Genomic DNA, 14,583 nt, shown 5'->3' on the forward strand with positions numbered 1-14,583 from the left:
ATCATCATCTTCTGCTAGGACCTGTCTCTGATCAGCCAATAGTCCAGATAAGGATAGACTTGGATGCCCTGTCTTCTTGGTGCGGCCATTACCACTGTCTGAATGGCAGTAGTTTGTATTAGTAGAGATCTGGCCCTACTGTGAACCTCAAGTAGTTTCTGTGGGCCAGGCTGATGGCTATGTGAAAGTACATGTCCTGTAAGTCAAAAGCCATAAACCAATAAAGTGCCTGAAGAGATGGAACGATGGAGGTAAGTGTTACCATCTTGCATATGAGGCCATGTATGTATTTGTTCAATCCTAGATCCTGAACAAAGACCAACTGCTTTTCTTCTTTGGGATATGGAAATATTGGGAGTAGAAACCTCTTCTCCTATATCCTAGAAGTGGTACCTCTGTGGCAGTGTTCCCTCTAATTTTTTACATCCATGTGCGGAATGAATTTTGTTATGTGCACCAATATGGAGGTTATGTGTGGTGGTGGTCAGGCCGAGGGGTTAGGGAGGGGGCTCAGGGCTGGGGCAGAGAGTTGGAGTACAGGGGGATGAGGGCTCTGGCTGGGGGTGCAGACTCTGGGGTAGAACTGGGGATGAGGAGATTGGAGTGCGGGCTCTTCTCCCCAGCCACGGCAGTTCCGGCGGGCCTGGGCTGGGTCAGGTGAGGGGCTCCTCTCCCCAGCAGTTCCGGAGGGGCTTGGGCTGGGCCAGGTGAGGGAACCCCTTGCAACTGGGAGTGGGATGCTATAACAGCCAACAAATGGGTGCTAGATCTCATCACCCAAGGCTACCACATCCATTTCTATTCCTTGTCTCCACCTACCTTTCTTCCTCATCCCTCTGCAGGGACCCTTCTTGCGAGAAACTGGTATAAAAATAAGTGTCCTCATTGTTTGTCTAGGAGCCACAAAGCTAAGTTTCCTGTAACTATGCAGCTGCACAGCGGGCTATAAAGGGCTGTGCAGGTGAGGAGAGCCACCCCTCCCCTGGCCTACCCTAGGCCCATCAGAACTTCTATGCCCGGGGAGAGGAGCCCCTCCCCCAGCCCAGTCCAGGCCCTCCGGAACTGCCACAGCTGGGGAGAGGAGCCCCTCCCCCAGCCCAGTCCAGGTCCTCCGGAACTGCCACAGCTGGGGAGAGGAGCCCCTTCCCTGGCCCAGCCCAGGCCCTGGAGCTGCTGTGGAGAGGAGCCCCTCCCCCGGCATGGCCCAGCCCAGGCCCGCCGGAAGGAGGAGCCCCTCACCTGGCCCATGTGTCCATGGCCACTTGCAGTGCCATTCCAGCAATCATTTGATTCTTTACTGATTTTTTTTTAGTTCTTCCCTATTCTCCTGGGGATCTTAGGAAGGGAGTGACCCTTTCCCAGGTGAGGAAGTTATTTTGCAAACAGGGTCTGGTAGTTCACAACCTGGAACTCCAGTGAGGCAAAAGAGTATACTTTGAACTCAGAGCATTCCAGTTTCTTACCGTCTTTACCTTTAGGTGTATCCTTTGTGCCCTGTGTTTGGGTGGGCTTAGAAAGATTCAAAGCCATTTGGGGGCACCTTGTATCCCTTTTACATTCATTTAGATGTGGGACAAAAAGTAGATAGTGTTTGCCAAAGTCCCTTTGCCAGCTCAGCTATACCCTCTTTGAAAGGTAAGCGATCCTGGATGGAATTATAGAGCGCAGTATATGAAAAAGTTTGTGGGACTTCCCCTGGATGACTGTGGTTTCAATGTCCAGGATCTCAGTGATCTGGGACACAAGGTCCCAAAAAGCCTCAAAGTTGACTGCTGGTGCCACTGCTTTATCTGCTGACAGAAATGATTCCTTAGGTGGAGTGTGAGATTGTTGCTGTTGTCACCTCAGTTGTCACTTTCTCCTGGATGTAGACCTCTCGTTCTGGAGTGAGTTGCCTGGCTAATGATGCTACTGGAAAGTAAGATGTCCTTTGCCTCAATGTATGAGAGAGACATCTGCTCCAGAACATATTTGACACTGGTCCCCAGTACAGCCAGAATGGTCAAGGTGACACACTACAAGGGTGCTGGCCAGGTTGAAGATGGTCGTCCCAGTGCCATTCATGGCTTGCCGGAGGTAGGACCCAGAATTGGTAGCCTCCAGAACTCTACCTAGGGCCACTCTCCAATAGTAGGGGACAGAGATCTCTATTCAACATTGGCAAGAATGATTTGGCAGTGGAGTATACTTCCTCAAAGAGTGGGGCTGTAGAGTGGCATGATTCAAGTGCTAGGAGAGCCTGCGCTGGTCGCTGTTTGGAGCAGTGGATGTCTCTAGGTCCTCCATTTAAGTATAGTTCAAACGCTTGACAGGTTTGGCTACCAGTCCTGAGGTCAATGATGAGGCCAGCACCAGGACTTCCTTACCACTTGCTATGTCAGCTGACTGGCTTTTCTTGTCTAACTTGGGAGCCATAGGAATTTGGAAGCTTTACCTTTGGAGAAGTAGGGTTTTAAGTCCTTTTTGTGTGGTGGTCTGATGTGGTGCTTGGCACAGTGCTTGCGCTCCATACAGCCTTGCCTTTCAGAGTCTCCCTTTGGTATTAGTGGCACACATGCTGAACTTGTTAAGAGTTGGTGCCGAGGTAGTTGGTATAGAAGTTATCATCATTGAAGTTACCAGTACCAATGTTATTGGCTCCTTCTTCAATGTATTCTTCTTTTCGAACCACCAGAGTATGGTGTCTGCTTGAGGAGCGCTAGCAGATTATTTCTTTGGCTCTGGTTGAGCCGTTAGCATCTCTTCTGGGTCATAAGTGACCTGCATGTAACCGAACGTCAGTGGATTTGTGAATCCTTGAGGGGAAAGACCAGCACATAGAGCACCTGTCTGGGATGTGGCTCTCTCCCAAGTGGGAAAGGCATAGACTGTGTCCATCCACAAGTGGGATGAGGCCATCACAGGACAAGCATGGTTTGAACCCTGACAGCTCACTCTACCATGAAAAGAGTCGACCTAGCCATAACAGTGTGTCTGGCAGAGGGGAAGAGCACTGATGTTGAAGTTCTTTTCTTTTCGAAACATCCAACATGAAAAGGTAAAGAAGATGAAGTTCTTCACTCATTTTTGTGAAAAACAGAGGTTTTGAAGCTCTTAAGAGAACCAGTTTGAACACTTGTTAAATTCCGTTTCACTACCACAGGCAGTAAGAGGAAACTGAGGGAGGTTCATGGCCACTCCATCCTTTATGCCCCTCACTCAGAAATACAAGGAGGCACAGGATGCATGAGTGGCCCCCATAAACATGTTATTCAAAGGAATCTTATCTCACACACATGCACATACAGTAGAATCCACATTGACACATACTCAAAGAAAAAACACTATTTTTCTAACTGCTATGGGGATAAAGTGAGTGCTGTACTGAAGAAATGTGCTTGGTTTGTGAAATCAGGGAACCAACTAATCAACTGCAGTAGTCAGCATTTTACAGACATGTCATCAGAAGGGGAAGGTCTCACCCAGCTTCAATGTAGAATACAAACTATGGAAAGAGTTGGTCCTAGTTATATATGAAAATTAGGTTTCAATTATGGCATTAATGAGGTGTGTGGCTTTCTACACACACATTAAGTTACAGAGAGGTTGGAATTTAGCATCGACTAAAGCCATTTTTACTTTGAAAAGTGACTCAGTGTAATTGCATTTTCCAATTTTTTCCAGTTCAACAATGCTCAAACATCTTTATTAAGCAAAACAAAGTTACTATTAAGTGATGTATCATTTGTTTATTAGCACTAAGCATGACAATTTCACTGCCTTACATTAAAAAAATCCAGTGGACTTAACTTATGCTTGTGCAATATGCTGCAAATTTTCCCATAAAATTTCAGTTCACAAGTTATAATTACATTTTAAAACCTAAAATAATCTTTGAATCATTAAAGAACTATTATACTGAATATACACATTTCTGTAGAAGATGTTCAGTTACCTGGGATGGACGAATGAATGTGACTGAGTAACAGGGTCTGCTTCATGCTTTATAACTGGATACCACTGCTGCAATTCTAGGCTTTGCTGAGGATCTGCCTGAAGAAAAAATAAATAAAACCAGTTTATGGTAGTTTTCACTCATCTTTCAACTTCTAAAAGTCAGCTTTGCTAAAGAGTTAGTAAAAATGTTATTAAATTATTAATGGCATTTATACAATAAACTCATTTTATTTCAAGCTAGGCAGCATAAGGCAGATGGGGATGGGGGAACAGAGAGAGGAGAAAGGAAATATAGGCCAATGAAGAGCAGCAATGTGGGGCAAGGAAAGCTGCATGACCTCTAATTTGTCCCATCCAATTATGGGTAAAGATGAAACTGCATTAAATATAAACATAGAACATTCACTAATGCTAGTTTACTAGTTTACTAGTCATAGATTTCTGTTTATAGAGGAGGGACAGATTCACCACAATAACATGACTAAACACTGTTATCTTGAAATATTGACATACTTTAGATATTGCTAAGGAGTGACATCTTACAAGCCTTCCTCATTTCATGTTTGAACAGAAATTCTTGTTCATTTTGTTTCAAGAATATGAAGACTGGCAAACATTCCTTATCAATTTCTGGCAATATCAATGCTCCACTGTGCAAAAAGCAGTCATATTACTATAGGAGAGTCTGATACACACATGAACACACATTTTAACACCTATGAAAATTTTGTTTAAAAAGTGTGCACACATCTATCTACCAGTATATAACAACGCTGCAGTAGGAATCCCAAAAAGAAGTTTTCATAACTACATCCCTAGCTGTTGAGAGAATACCTGATTAGATAAGCGCACCTCGCACTTCGCTCTGTAGAGTCAAACTTGAACTCTAACAGACCATGACAGAGAGAAAGCTCCATAGCCAACAAACTTCCAGTCAGAATCTCCAGTCTACCAAGTTCAATCTTAGGAACTAAAATCAAGAATGCTCCCTACTGATCTCAGGACAGGACACTAGGAAGATGTAGGCCCCAAAGGAGCTAGGTCCCAGAATGGTAAAAGCCTTTAAGACAACAAATACTGCCTTAAATGTAAAGGATTTGAAATACAGAGAACACATAACTTCCACACAAATGGCCTGAGAAGCTGGATTCCAGTCTATTAGTGAGGTCATTTTGATAATTTAAATACCTTATATTCATTCTTTTCCTTATATAATGGCTATTGTACAGTATTATTTTTACTTTTACCATTTCTGGATTACATTATCTCCACCTTTTATATCAGATGTTTTAACTTACAGATGACCTTTTATACAATTATGTTATACATTACTATGCTATCAGACCAGTGTTTTTAATGCACATGTTCTCCTTCGGTGTCTATTTCACAACGGAATTATTCCAAATACAATGAAAATGTTACTTGGTAAAGCCTTTGGCAGATATATTTAAATATATAATTTAAATGTTTTCCTAAAAACATTTTCTATCACTCACTGTCCAGGACCAGCCATTCTAAACCAAACTATTAATAACATTTTCAGACCCTGAGGGAAAGTGTCCATTTAAATATAGACTGCATATGCACATATAAGCACGTCCAACCAAATCAAAGATTTAAAGTAGTTAATGAATATTTAAATATACTATACATAAAAAGACATCATCAAAGCTGGAAAGCCTAAAATTTGACCTCATTTTACTCATGTTTGTAAAGGCTACATAAAAATCATTTTTACATAAAACAAATGCTTCCAGGCTCTTTTCTAAAAAAAACCAAAACAAATAAAGTCATTTCCAAAAACTTAATAAAAGTATGAATATAAAATGAAGAAATGTATTTATATTTGTATCATGGTAACATCTAGATCTTCAGTCAGGGATCTGAAGACCACTGTGGTAGGTACTGTACAAACAAGTAACTCAGACCCTTTCTGTCCCAAAAAAGCTCACAAAGTAAAACAAGACATAACATGCGAATGAAAGACAAATAGTGATGTAATGAAGCGGGAAGACAAGGTATCAGTTAAATGAGCATAGTAGGTAATGGTTTCAGCTCACAACCTGCTTAGCCATTATCAGCTGACAGAGGTCTGTATGGGTTTTTTTTGTTTTGGTTGGTCGGTTGGTTGTTTTTTGTTGGTTTATTTTTAAGTACTACTGCAGAGGTAGAATTTAAGGAGGGATTCAGAAGAAAAGCTGTTGACTCTGCAGATGGTGACTGGGAGTTTTCCCCATACCTACTGAGCAGTGTAGTGGCACTTGTGGGAAAAGCAGACTAGCAGGCAATCAAATCAGAGATCATGGACAGAGCTAAGGTGAAGCTCAACAGTATAATAGATCTAGATAAGGTGGGGTTAAATAGCCTTTACATTTAAAATCCTTCATCAGAAGCATAGTCAATGGAAGGATGCAAAGAGGTAGGGGTCAGGTGGTCAGAGCAATGTTCTACTAAAATGATCCTACCAGCATTCTGAATAAACTAAAGGCAGAACAAAGTGGGGGTGGGTGAGAAGATGACTGCAGCAATCAAGGCCAGAGAGGAGGAGATCACAGTGATCAGGGCAAGAGCTTAAGCAGCCTGGATAGACAGTTGTTAGATCTTTGAACTGGTATTTAAGAAGCGGCAAGATTTAGACACTGATTATATATGCGGCTGTGATGACATTCAGGCTACCTGGGCCTTTGTGAAAGGAAAGGAAGGCAATGGCTTAGGAGAGATGCCAGCTCAGTTTTGATTACATATGAACAGAAGAACAGGCATACTGGGTTAGACCAATGATCCATCTAGCCCCAGTATCCTGTCTCTGACAGTGGTCAGTGCCAGATGCTTCTGGCACTTAGAGGTTTAAGGACACCTGGAGCATGGAGTTGCATTCCTGACCATCTCGGTTAATAGCCACTGATGGACCTATCCTCCATTAACTTATTTCTTTTTTGAACCGTTATACTTTTGGACTTCACAACATCCCATGGCAATGAGTTCCACAGGTTAACTGTATAATGTGTGAAGAAATATTTCCTTTTGTTTTAAATTGTATTAATTTCATTGGACAACCACTAATTCATGTGTTATGTGAAAGGGTAAATAACACTTCCCTAATCACTTTCTCCATACCATTCATCATTTTATAGACCTCTATCATACCTCCCTTTAGTTGTCTCTTTTCTATGATAAACAGTCCCAGTCTTTTTTCTCCCTCCTCATAGTGAAACTGTTCCACAGCCTAATCATTTTCATAGCACGTCTCTGAAACTTTTCCACTTCTAATATACCTTTTTTCAGATGGGGGACCAGAACTACATGCAGCATATAAGGCGTGGGTGTACCACAGATTTATATAGTGGCATTATGATATTTTGTCTTATTCTATTTTGTCTTACTATCTACCCCTTTCCTAACATTGTTAGCTTTTTTGACTGCCACTGCACATTTAGCAGATCTTTTCAGGGACCTATCCACAATGGCTGCAAGATATCTTTGATGAGTGGTAACAGCTAATTTAGAGCTCAACATTTTGTATGTATAGCTGAGTACTTTTTCTAATGTGTATTACTTTGCATTTATCAACACTGAATTTCTTCTGACATTTTGTCACCCAGTTTAGTGGGATCTTTAGTCAGCTTTTGACTTATCAATCTTGAATAATTTTGTATCACCTGCAAATTCTGCCACCTCACTGTTCATCCCCTTTTCCAGATAATTTATGCTGAACAGCAGGGGTCCCAATATATATCTCGGAGGGCCCTTTCCATTGCTATAGCAAATATCTATGCTACAGCACCATACCTGTTGTACCGCAGCTGTGCTATTGCAGCACTTGCAGTGTAGACGTGCCATTGAAAAGATCATTAGAGAGTTTAGTGAGACCAGTTTCAATGGAATGGAGAGAGTTGAAATTGGATTGTTGAGAGTCAAGAACTGAGCTGAATGAGAGAAAATCAATACATCAGCTGTAGACAGTCAATTCAGTTAGCTTGGAGGTGAAGGGGGAAAGGGAAATAATGTTGGTGAAACTGTTTAGGTCGAGGGTGTTTTATTTTTTAAGACAGATGAGATCAAAGCATACTTGTATTGTGAGGGGAATGAATCTGGAGAGTGAAAAGTTCAGAAGAAAAGTGAGTCAACTTGAGGTCTGGAAGTGGCAGTGCTCAAGGAGCTTGATTTTATTACTTTCAATTCTTTATTCAGTAATTTTTAAATTGAGTTTCTTATTGTTTTCCTGTTCTGCAGGTGCCTTATACGTTTCATTCTCTTTTGTTTCCCTTTAGCAGCAAGAAATAGGAGTGAGGCAGTCCAAAGTTATCATAAAATTGTATTTATCATTTTATTTCCATGTCCTCTATTGCTGGGGGGAGGGGGAGAAGAGTTCTGTAAGGCGAACAAGAAAAGAAAACACAAACTGAATACTGCCTCTGCCGCCCACAGACATGCTCTGAGCTGGCAATTTCATGGACTAGACCCAGCAGAGACCACCTGAACATAGCCCTTGTTACTTTTGGGCCTGCATCCAACCAGCTTGAAAAGTGACAGAGCCAGTGCTTTTGACTGTCAAAACTGTCACTGAGAGGTAGAAAGCACAGAAAGAATATTTGTACTTTTGCAGCTACTATACCAGTGTGTGGCACTGCAATGACAGACTGATGTAGTGGTTAATCATTCTAGGAGCAAGCACACCACCAACCATACAATGAACATCTGTGCACACTAGTAATAATTGTACGTGTGGAAGGAGGATGTGTTACAGGCATGCTATAATGTTAAAATGTTAAAATTTTCTATGGGCCTATTAATAACTGTTACATTACTGTTGTAAAGTGCGCAGCCCCTGGGTCCCTGCCCTGATGGTTTCTCAGGACTTGATTCCAAGGGTTGCCAACTACCTGTAACGTTCATGGCCAGCTGCTGCTCCCATTGAATTGGATGGAAAAACTTACACCTCCTTCAATGGGTGTGTGATCAGGCCTATAGCTTGAAAATGGACAGGCAAATGCTTCAAAGAACACAATATAACCCAACAGGAAGAGGGAAGCATTTCAAAACCTCAACGTTTAAACTCTCTCTACAGAGAAATGAATACACCTCTACTCTGATGTAACGTGGTCCTCGGGAGCCAAAAAATCTCACCGTGTTATAGGTGAGACCACATTACATCGTGAGACCATGTTACAGCTTCTCTCCCCCTCCCCCGGCTTGCCACGCCAATCAGCTGTTTGGCCTGGCAAGCGGGGGGGGGGGGGGGGGGCACGGCGGACATGAGCTGGAGCAGGGAGCAGTTCCTCTGCCCTCCTTCTCCCTGTTATGTGCTTCGGCCCTCCCCAAGGCCTCCCGCCCCAGCTCACCTCCACGCCATCTCCTCCCACGAGCACACCACAGCTCCATATTCCACCCCCCACCCCACCCCTTGGCTTGCCATGCCAATCAGCTGCTTTATGCGGCAAGCCTGGGAGGGAGAAGCAGAGCTGTGTGGCGCGCTCATAGGAGGAGACAGAGTGGAGGTAAGCTGGGGCAGGGAGACTGCAGCAGGTAAGGGGGGGGGCGCAGAGGAACTGCTCCCTGGCCCAGCTCACCTCCTTCCCCCACGAGCACACCGCTCAGCGCCGCTTTTCCTCCCTCCCTGGCTTGCCAGGCGAAACAGCTGATTGGCGCAGCAACCATTGGAGGGAGGGGGGAGAAGTGGCACACTCGTGGGAGGAGATGGAGCGGAGGTGAGCTGGGGCGGCGGGGCCCCAGGGAGGGCTGCAGCAAGTAAAGGGTGAGGGTGCAGAGGAACTGCGTACGGTAACACAAATTCAGATATAATGCGGTAAAGCAGCCTCGGCCCCTGGTGCGCTGCTTTACCGCGTTATATCCGAATTTGTGTTATATCGGACCGCATTGTGTCAGGGTAAAGGTGTAGTTGCACACAAACATCAAGGCAACCAGTGCCTCAAACAATCTCCTCTCTTCACCCATCACTTACCCTCACTTCTCCTCCAAAATCTCTTATAACCCACTTCTTTAAGCACTAATAATGCCTTCACTAGGACTGTTTAATATTTTGGATAATGTTTGTCTTATTATTCAGATTATGAGCTCTTTGGGCACAAACCAGTTTTATGTTTGTGAAGCAATGTATAGACATATAGCAATATTATTTGCATATTTTTATTACAAGGCCCTCCATAGTATGTCAATGTGCTGTCATAAAGAACTGTTAGTTAGATTGCTTTAAAAACCATTTATGGTATCTCTGTTATATATAACCTGTATAAGGAAAAGAAAAAAAAGAAAAAAAACACATTAACAGAGTCTTCCATTTTTAAATAGTATCTTATCAATGCACCATTACATTAATTGAAAAATCATGACGTATTATTGGGTGTTTGACAAGCTAATAAACTCGCTTTAACTGAAAAAAACCCAGAATTAAGGCTGACGCTCCGTTCTTAGGCTCCCTCATGCTTTGCTTAGCCATGGCGCACACAATATCACACAAAATTGATAAGAGAAACGAGAAAAGTTGCACAGTGTTTTCATGATGGCTCTAAAGTGCCTAGATTTTGCCTGTTTAAAGAAAAAGAAACCTAGCTTTTAGACTACCACCATAAAAACTCCAACATGAAAGGAATACTCATTACTGCTTTGTATTATCTGTATTGAAGATTTATAATGGACTTAACTTATGCTTGGTTTGATACCTATTCATATTGATAAAAATGAACATACTTTTAAAAATAAATATTTCATCTTTGATCCACAAGTTTTTCAAGAGTAGTTTAACTTACTTTGGATTGAATTCTTTTCTGATTTTTCATGCTAAACTTCTCCTTCATTTCCTCCAAAAGATGCTTCAGTTTTCTCTCCTCTGAAGTGCCTAAATATTTTTGGTTAACATGAAGATAACAATGCCATTTGGCTGATTCAAAGCCCCAGTGGCAGGTCCTCTTGTCAGGAGATCTATGTGAATGCATCACAAATGTCTGGGGTGAAAACATTCCATAGCACTCCAAACACTGGATACACGGAGCGTCCGGCTGAATATAAAATTGAGGTGCAAACAAACCCTGGCACTTGCCCAAGCATTCATGCTCTACTTCAAAGGCACTGCCAGTTTCTTTCAATTGGACCAATGTGTTTTTTGCAGGAAGCAGAGTGCCATTTTGAGGAAAAGTGCGAGGACGTAGTAAAGCATTGCATAGTCTTTGAGCATCAGTCAGTGTGATCAACCCACAGGATGGGGCATTAAATGGAAGGATTCCCAAAACCTTCAGGATATGAAGCTGGTCGGAAGTGCACCTCGAGCAGTATATATACAGTTCATCGCACACTGTATTAATTTGCTGTAGTGAAAAGTCTCGGAGCACTGAATTCAACACTTGAGGCAAACAGAGTCTCTTTTCCCCTCCAACTTTAAAACAAGAAATAGATTCTCCCTCCAATATACTCTGAGTGAGCTCAGTGGAACTGTCTGAAGGAACAAGCAGTGGACTAGGAAGAATCTGTGGTGATGGAAGAGGCACGAAGACAGTAGGTGACATGCTTTCTTGGGAATAACGAGCTGAAAAAGCCGCTGGGCCACCCAGTGAACTTTGGCTGCTTAAATGGAACTGTGCCAATGTGTGTTTCAAACCAGGATTTAAATTCAAAGACTCAGATAATGTAGTACTGTTTGGTTTGGCGTTTTCTCCATCAGACTCCATGGGAGTTTCTTCATATTCATCCACATTTTCCTTCTTTATTGTTGGCAATTTATTTACTACAGCTTGTACTTTGCTATTGACATGCTTTTCTGTCATTACTTTTTTTACTGGTGGACTGCCATCTTCTTGGACCTTACTCTCTTTTTGCTCAGAACCTGGACTTACAGAGAAATCTGTTTGTGGACTTTCCATCACTGAACTGCAGAATTTTAAATAAATAAGTTTGAAATGTGCATTTTCCTAGTTATGTGTTTGTTTTGTTTTTCTTAAAAACATGCCAATTTCCAACTATTTTAATTATCCCACACCCAGCAAATGTTGTGCCACCTCCTTAAAGTGAGGATTTATTCCTTTGACCTCAAGAGTTACAAATGTAATCCGCTTTGCATGTAGCAGCATCAAAGTCAAGGGTGGAAGGGTTAACAAGAGTTTTATTTTGGGTTTAAAAATATTGTTCAGTTCTCTTTTATTGAATGAACAGCACAACGTGCATACAAAAGATTATAATTTCATACCCCTACACCACTATTTATAGATCATTCTAATGAATTAATCTAGTAGAAAAATTGCAGTTTGGTGCAAAAAAAGTCTGGTTTTGATCACGTTTTTCTTTTAAAAAAACATACTGGCTTTTCACATATATGCTTGCATTTAAGTATTAAATACAAGAATTATCACTTGTTCTCACTGAGCAGTGCTAGTGTTAATGCAAATCTTCCAAAAGATAATTTCAGTTGTGGGTATACTTTATGCAGCACATCCCTTTCAACTCACAGGATCGAGCACAGAGCTTAGTTGCTTTATTTATTGTGCAGCCAAGTTTAAATAACACCTCCAGTGGTGGAGAAATTTATTATTGTAATTCAGTGATAAATCCACAAATTAAAGGCTGATCCAGGGTTGCTGGTGGAAACTAAACATCCCTATAGTGTCAGCATCAGTAAAAATTACCCTAGCATGTATCAGTTTTCCTACCCCAAATTATTGGCAATGAAAATAAGATCCAGGCCACCGGCAAGATTCAATTTTTGGGCTAGTAATAGAAATCTCTGTCAATCCTTTTATATAACCTGTAAAAAGAGGAAAAGTTCAGTAATCATCATTTGAATTTATTTGAAGAGTACAATCTTTATCTAAAACAGTCTCTCAATTTTTAAATGGATTCAGTATAGCAAGGTAGGGATATGTTTCCTAAATAACTAACTAATTTGCAGAGAGCTTTGATTTAAAATCATAAACTCTATTATGGTAGCTGCATAAACCTTGCAGCAGCAATGTAACTCAGAGTGCTGCAAACGTGGCAAAGGGAATGCAGAGGGGAAATCACCTATTCCCTTGCCCCATTCAAGATCTGTAAAGCCCAGAGACAGAATCCAGAAAAAAAGGGATTACCACATAGAATCATAGGCCATCAGGGTTGGAAGGGACCTCAGGAGATCATCTAGTCCAATGCCCTGCTCAAAGCAGGACCAATCCCCAGACAAATTTTTGCCCCAGATCCCTAAATGTCCCCCTCCAGGACTGAACTCACAACCCTGGGTTTAAGCAGGCCAATGCTCAAACCACTGAACTACCCCACATCTCTCTTCCATACACTGTAAAATAAGAGAAGATTAACACAGGGAAAGGGGACAACTAACCAGCCCCTCCTTCCTTGAATATGTTCATAAAATGAAGATATTTTCTTATAACCTCAGTTCACACACTTTTTATATTCAGTACTATCCAAACAAATCCAACATAACTAAACTGAAACAGCCTACACCCTTTTCCACACCAAACGCCATGCAACACTCACCACTACTGCTTCCTCTCAGCCAACCTCTATACCTATGTGTTTTTCCACAGCTCACATGTGCTATATTTTCCCAGAGATTACCTCCCCGATGGTTTCCCCTGACACACTGACCCTTCCTGGAATAACCCTAACATTCACCACCATCCTGTCTCTCTCACGCTCCACCCAGACTAGCCTGCCCCTCCCGTCCATGACTCACCTCCACCTCAGTCTACATCACTCACTCAACCATTACCCAGGCTCTCCTCTGACTGGACTGCATCAAACACAGGACTTACCCTTTCCTCCTTCCTTTCACAGACATCCCAAATACTGAAGTGATCCTGCATTCAGACCTACCACTGACTCTTCCAACCCCCTGACAATTCTCGCGTAGCCCCGATTCCCACCTCTCAACGGCACACGTCACACACAACTTCTCCTCGGCCCCATCCACACACAAACCCACCCTCCTAACCAGGAATAATTCCCTTCATTCAGCGACTCCCCACATTATGACTCCCCTCCTTATGGGGCCCCCCTCCCCCGAACGCACACTCAACCACGAAATAACACCCCTCCCCCACTAAGCCCCATCCCCCACAGACACTCCCCCAGCTTAGCGATAATGCTCCTGCCCCCACAGACGCCTATGGACTAAACCCCCATCCCCCCAGACACTCCCCCACCGCAGGCATAATCGGCTCCTCTCCACAGTCCCCTGGATTTACCCCCTCCCCCTCTCCGCCGCGCACACTCCCCCTATCCGCCCTCCCGCCACTCCCAGGGCGCTCTGCCCGCCGCGTCTGTAGCAGGTCCCCTGATCCCGCCGCCCGGCTGCTCACCCTGCATCGTGGGGTCTCCGACACCCCAACAGTGGAGCAGAAGCCGCGCACGCGCCGCCCACCCGTGACCTCACTGCGGAGACGGCGGCGCGCGGGCACCAACCCGGCGGGCGGGCGGGCGCGCGCCCCCGCCTCCAGCCCCGCCTCCTGTCTGGGGTAGCGCCGCGGCGGCTGCGAGCTGCTCCCCCTCCCCCACAGCGAAAAGCTGGCGTCATGTAGAGAGCCCCTCCTCCCTCGTCTCCACACCGAGCGCTCCCGCCCCAGTCCCAGTGCGCAGCGCTTTCCCCACGGGCACTCCTACGCGCCCTCCCCGGAGAGCACCCCACGCTCCCCCAGGGACCCA

The 14,583-nt window shown here is 43.6% G+C and overlaps 1 protein-coding gene across 1 annotated transcript in view; it reads right to left on the reverse strand.

Annotated features, from left to right (window-relative positions):
• SKIL (SKI like proto-oncogene) overlaps positions 1-14,351 on the reverse strand; it is a 29,700-nt gene extending 15,349 nt beyond the window's left edge. Inside the window, exons 1-3 of the mRNA XM_030575173.1 lie at positions 14,241-14,351; positions 10,704-12,688; positions 3,935-4,032 (exon numbers count right to left, since the gene is read on the reverse strand). Of these exons, the coding sequence (XP_030431033.1) occupies positions 3,935-4,032; positions 10,704-11,810 (1,205 nt within the window). The 5' untranslated portion in view covers positions 11,811-12,688; positions 14,241-14,351. The remainder of the gene's footprint in view (positions 1-3,934; positions 4,033-10,703; positions 12,689-14,240) is intronic.
• Positions 14,352-14,583: the final 232 nt, after the last annotated feature.

The sequence above is a fragment of the Gopherus evgoodei genome, chromosome 9, assembly GCF_007399415.2.
Source record: "Gopherus evgoodei ecotype Sinaloan lineage chromosome 9, rGopEvg1_v1.p, whole genome shotgun sequence".
NCBI classification, from domain to species: domain Eukaryota; kingdom Metazoa; phylum Chordata; order Testudines; family Testudinidae; genus Gopherus; species Gopherus evgoodei.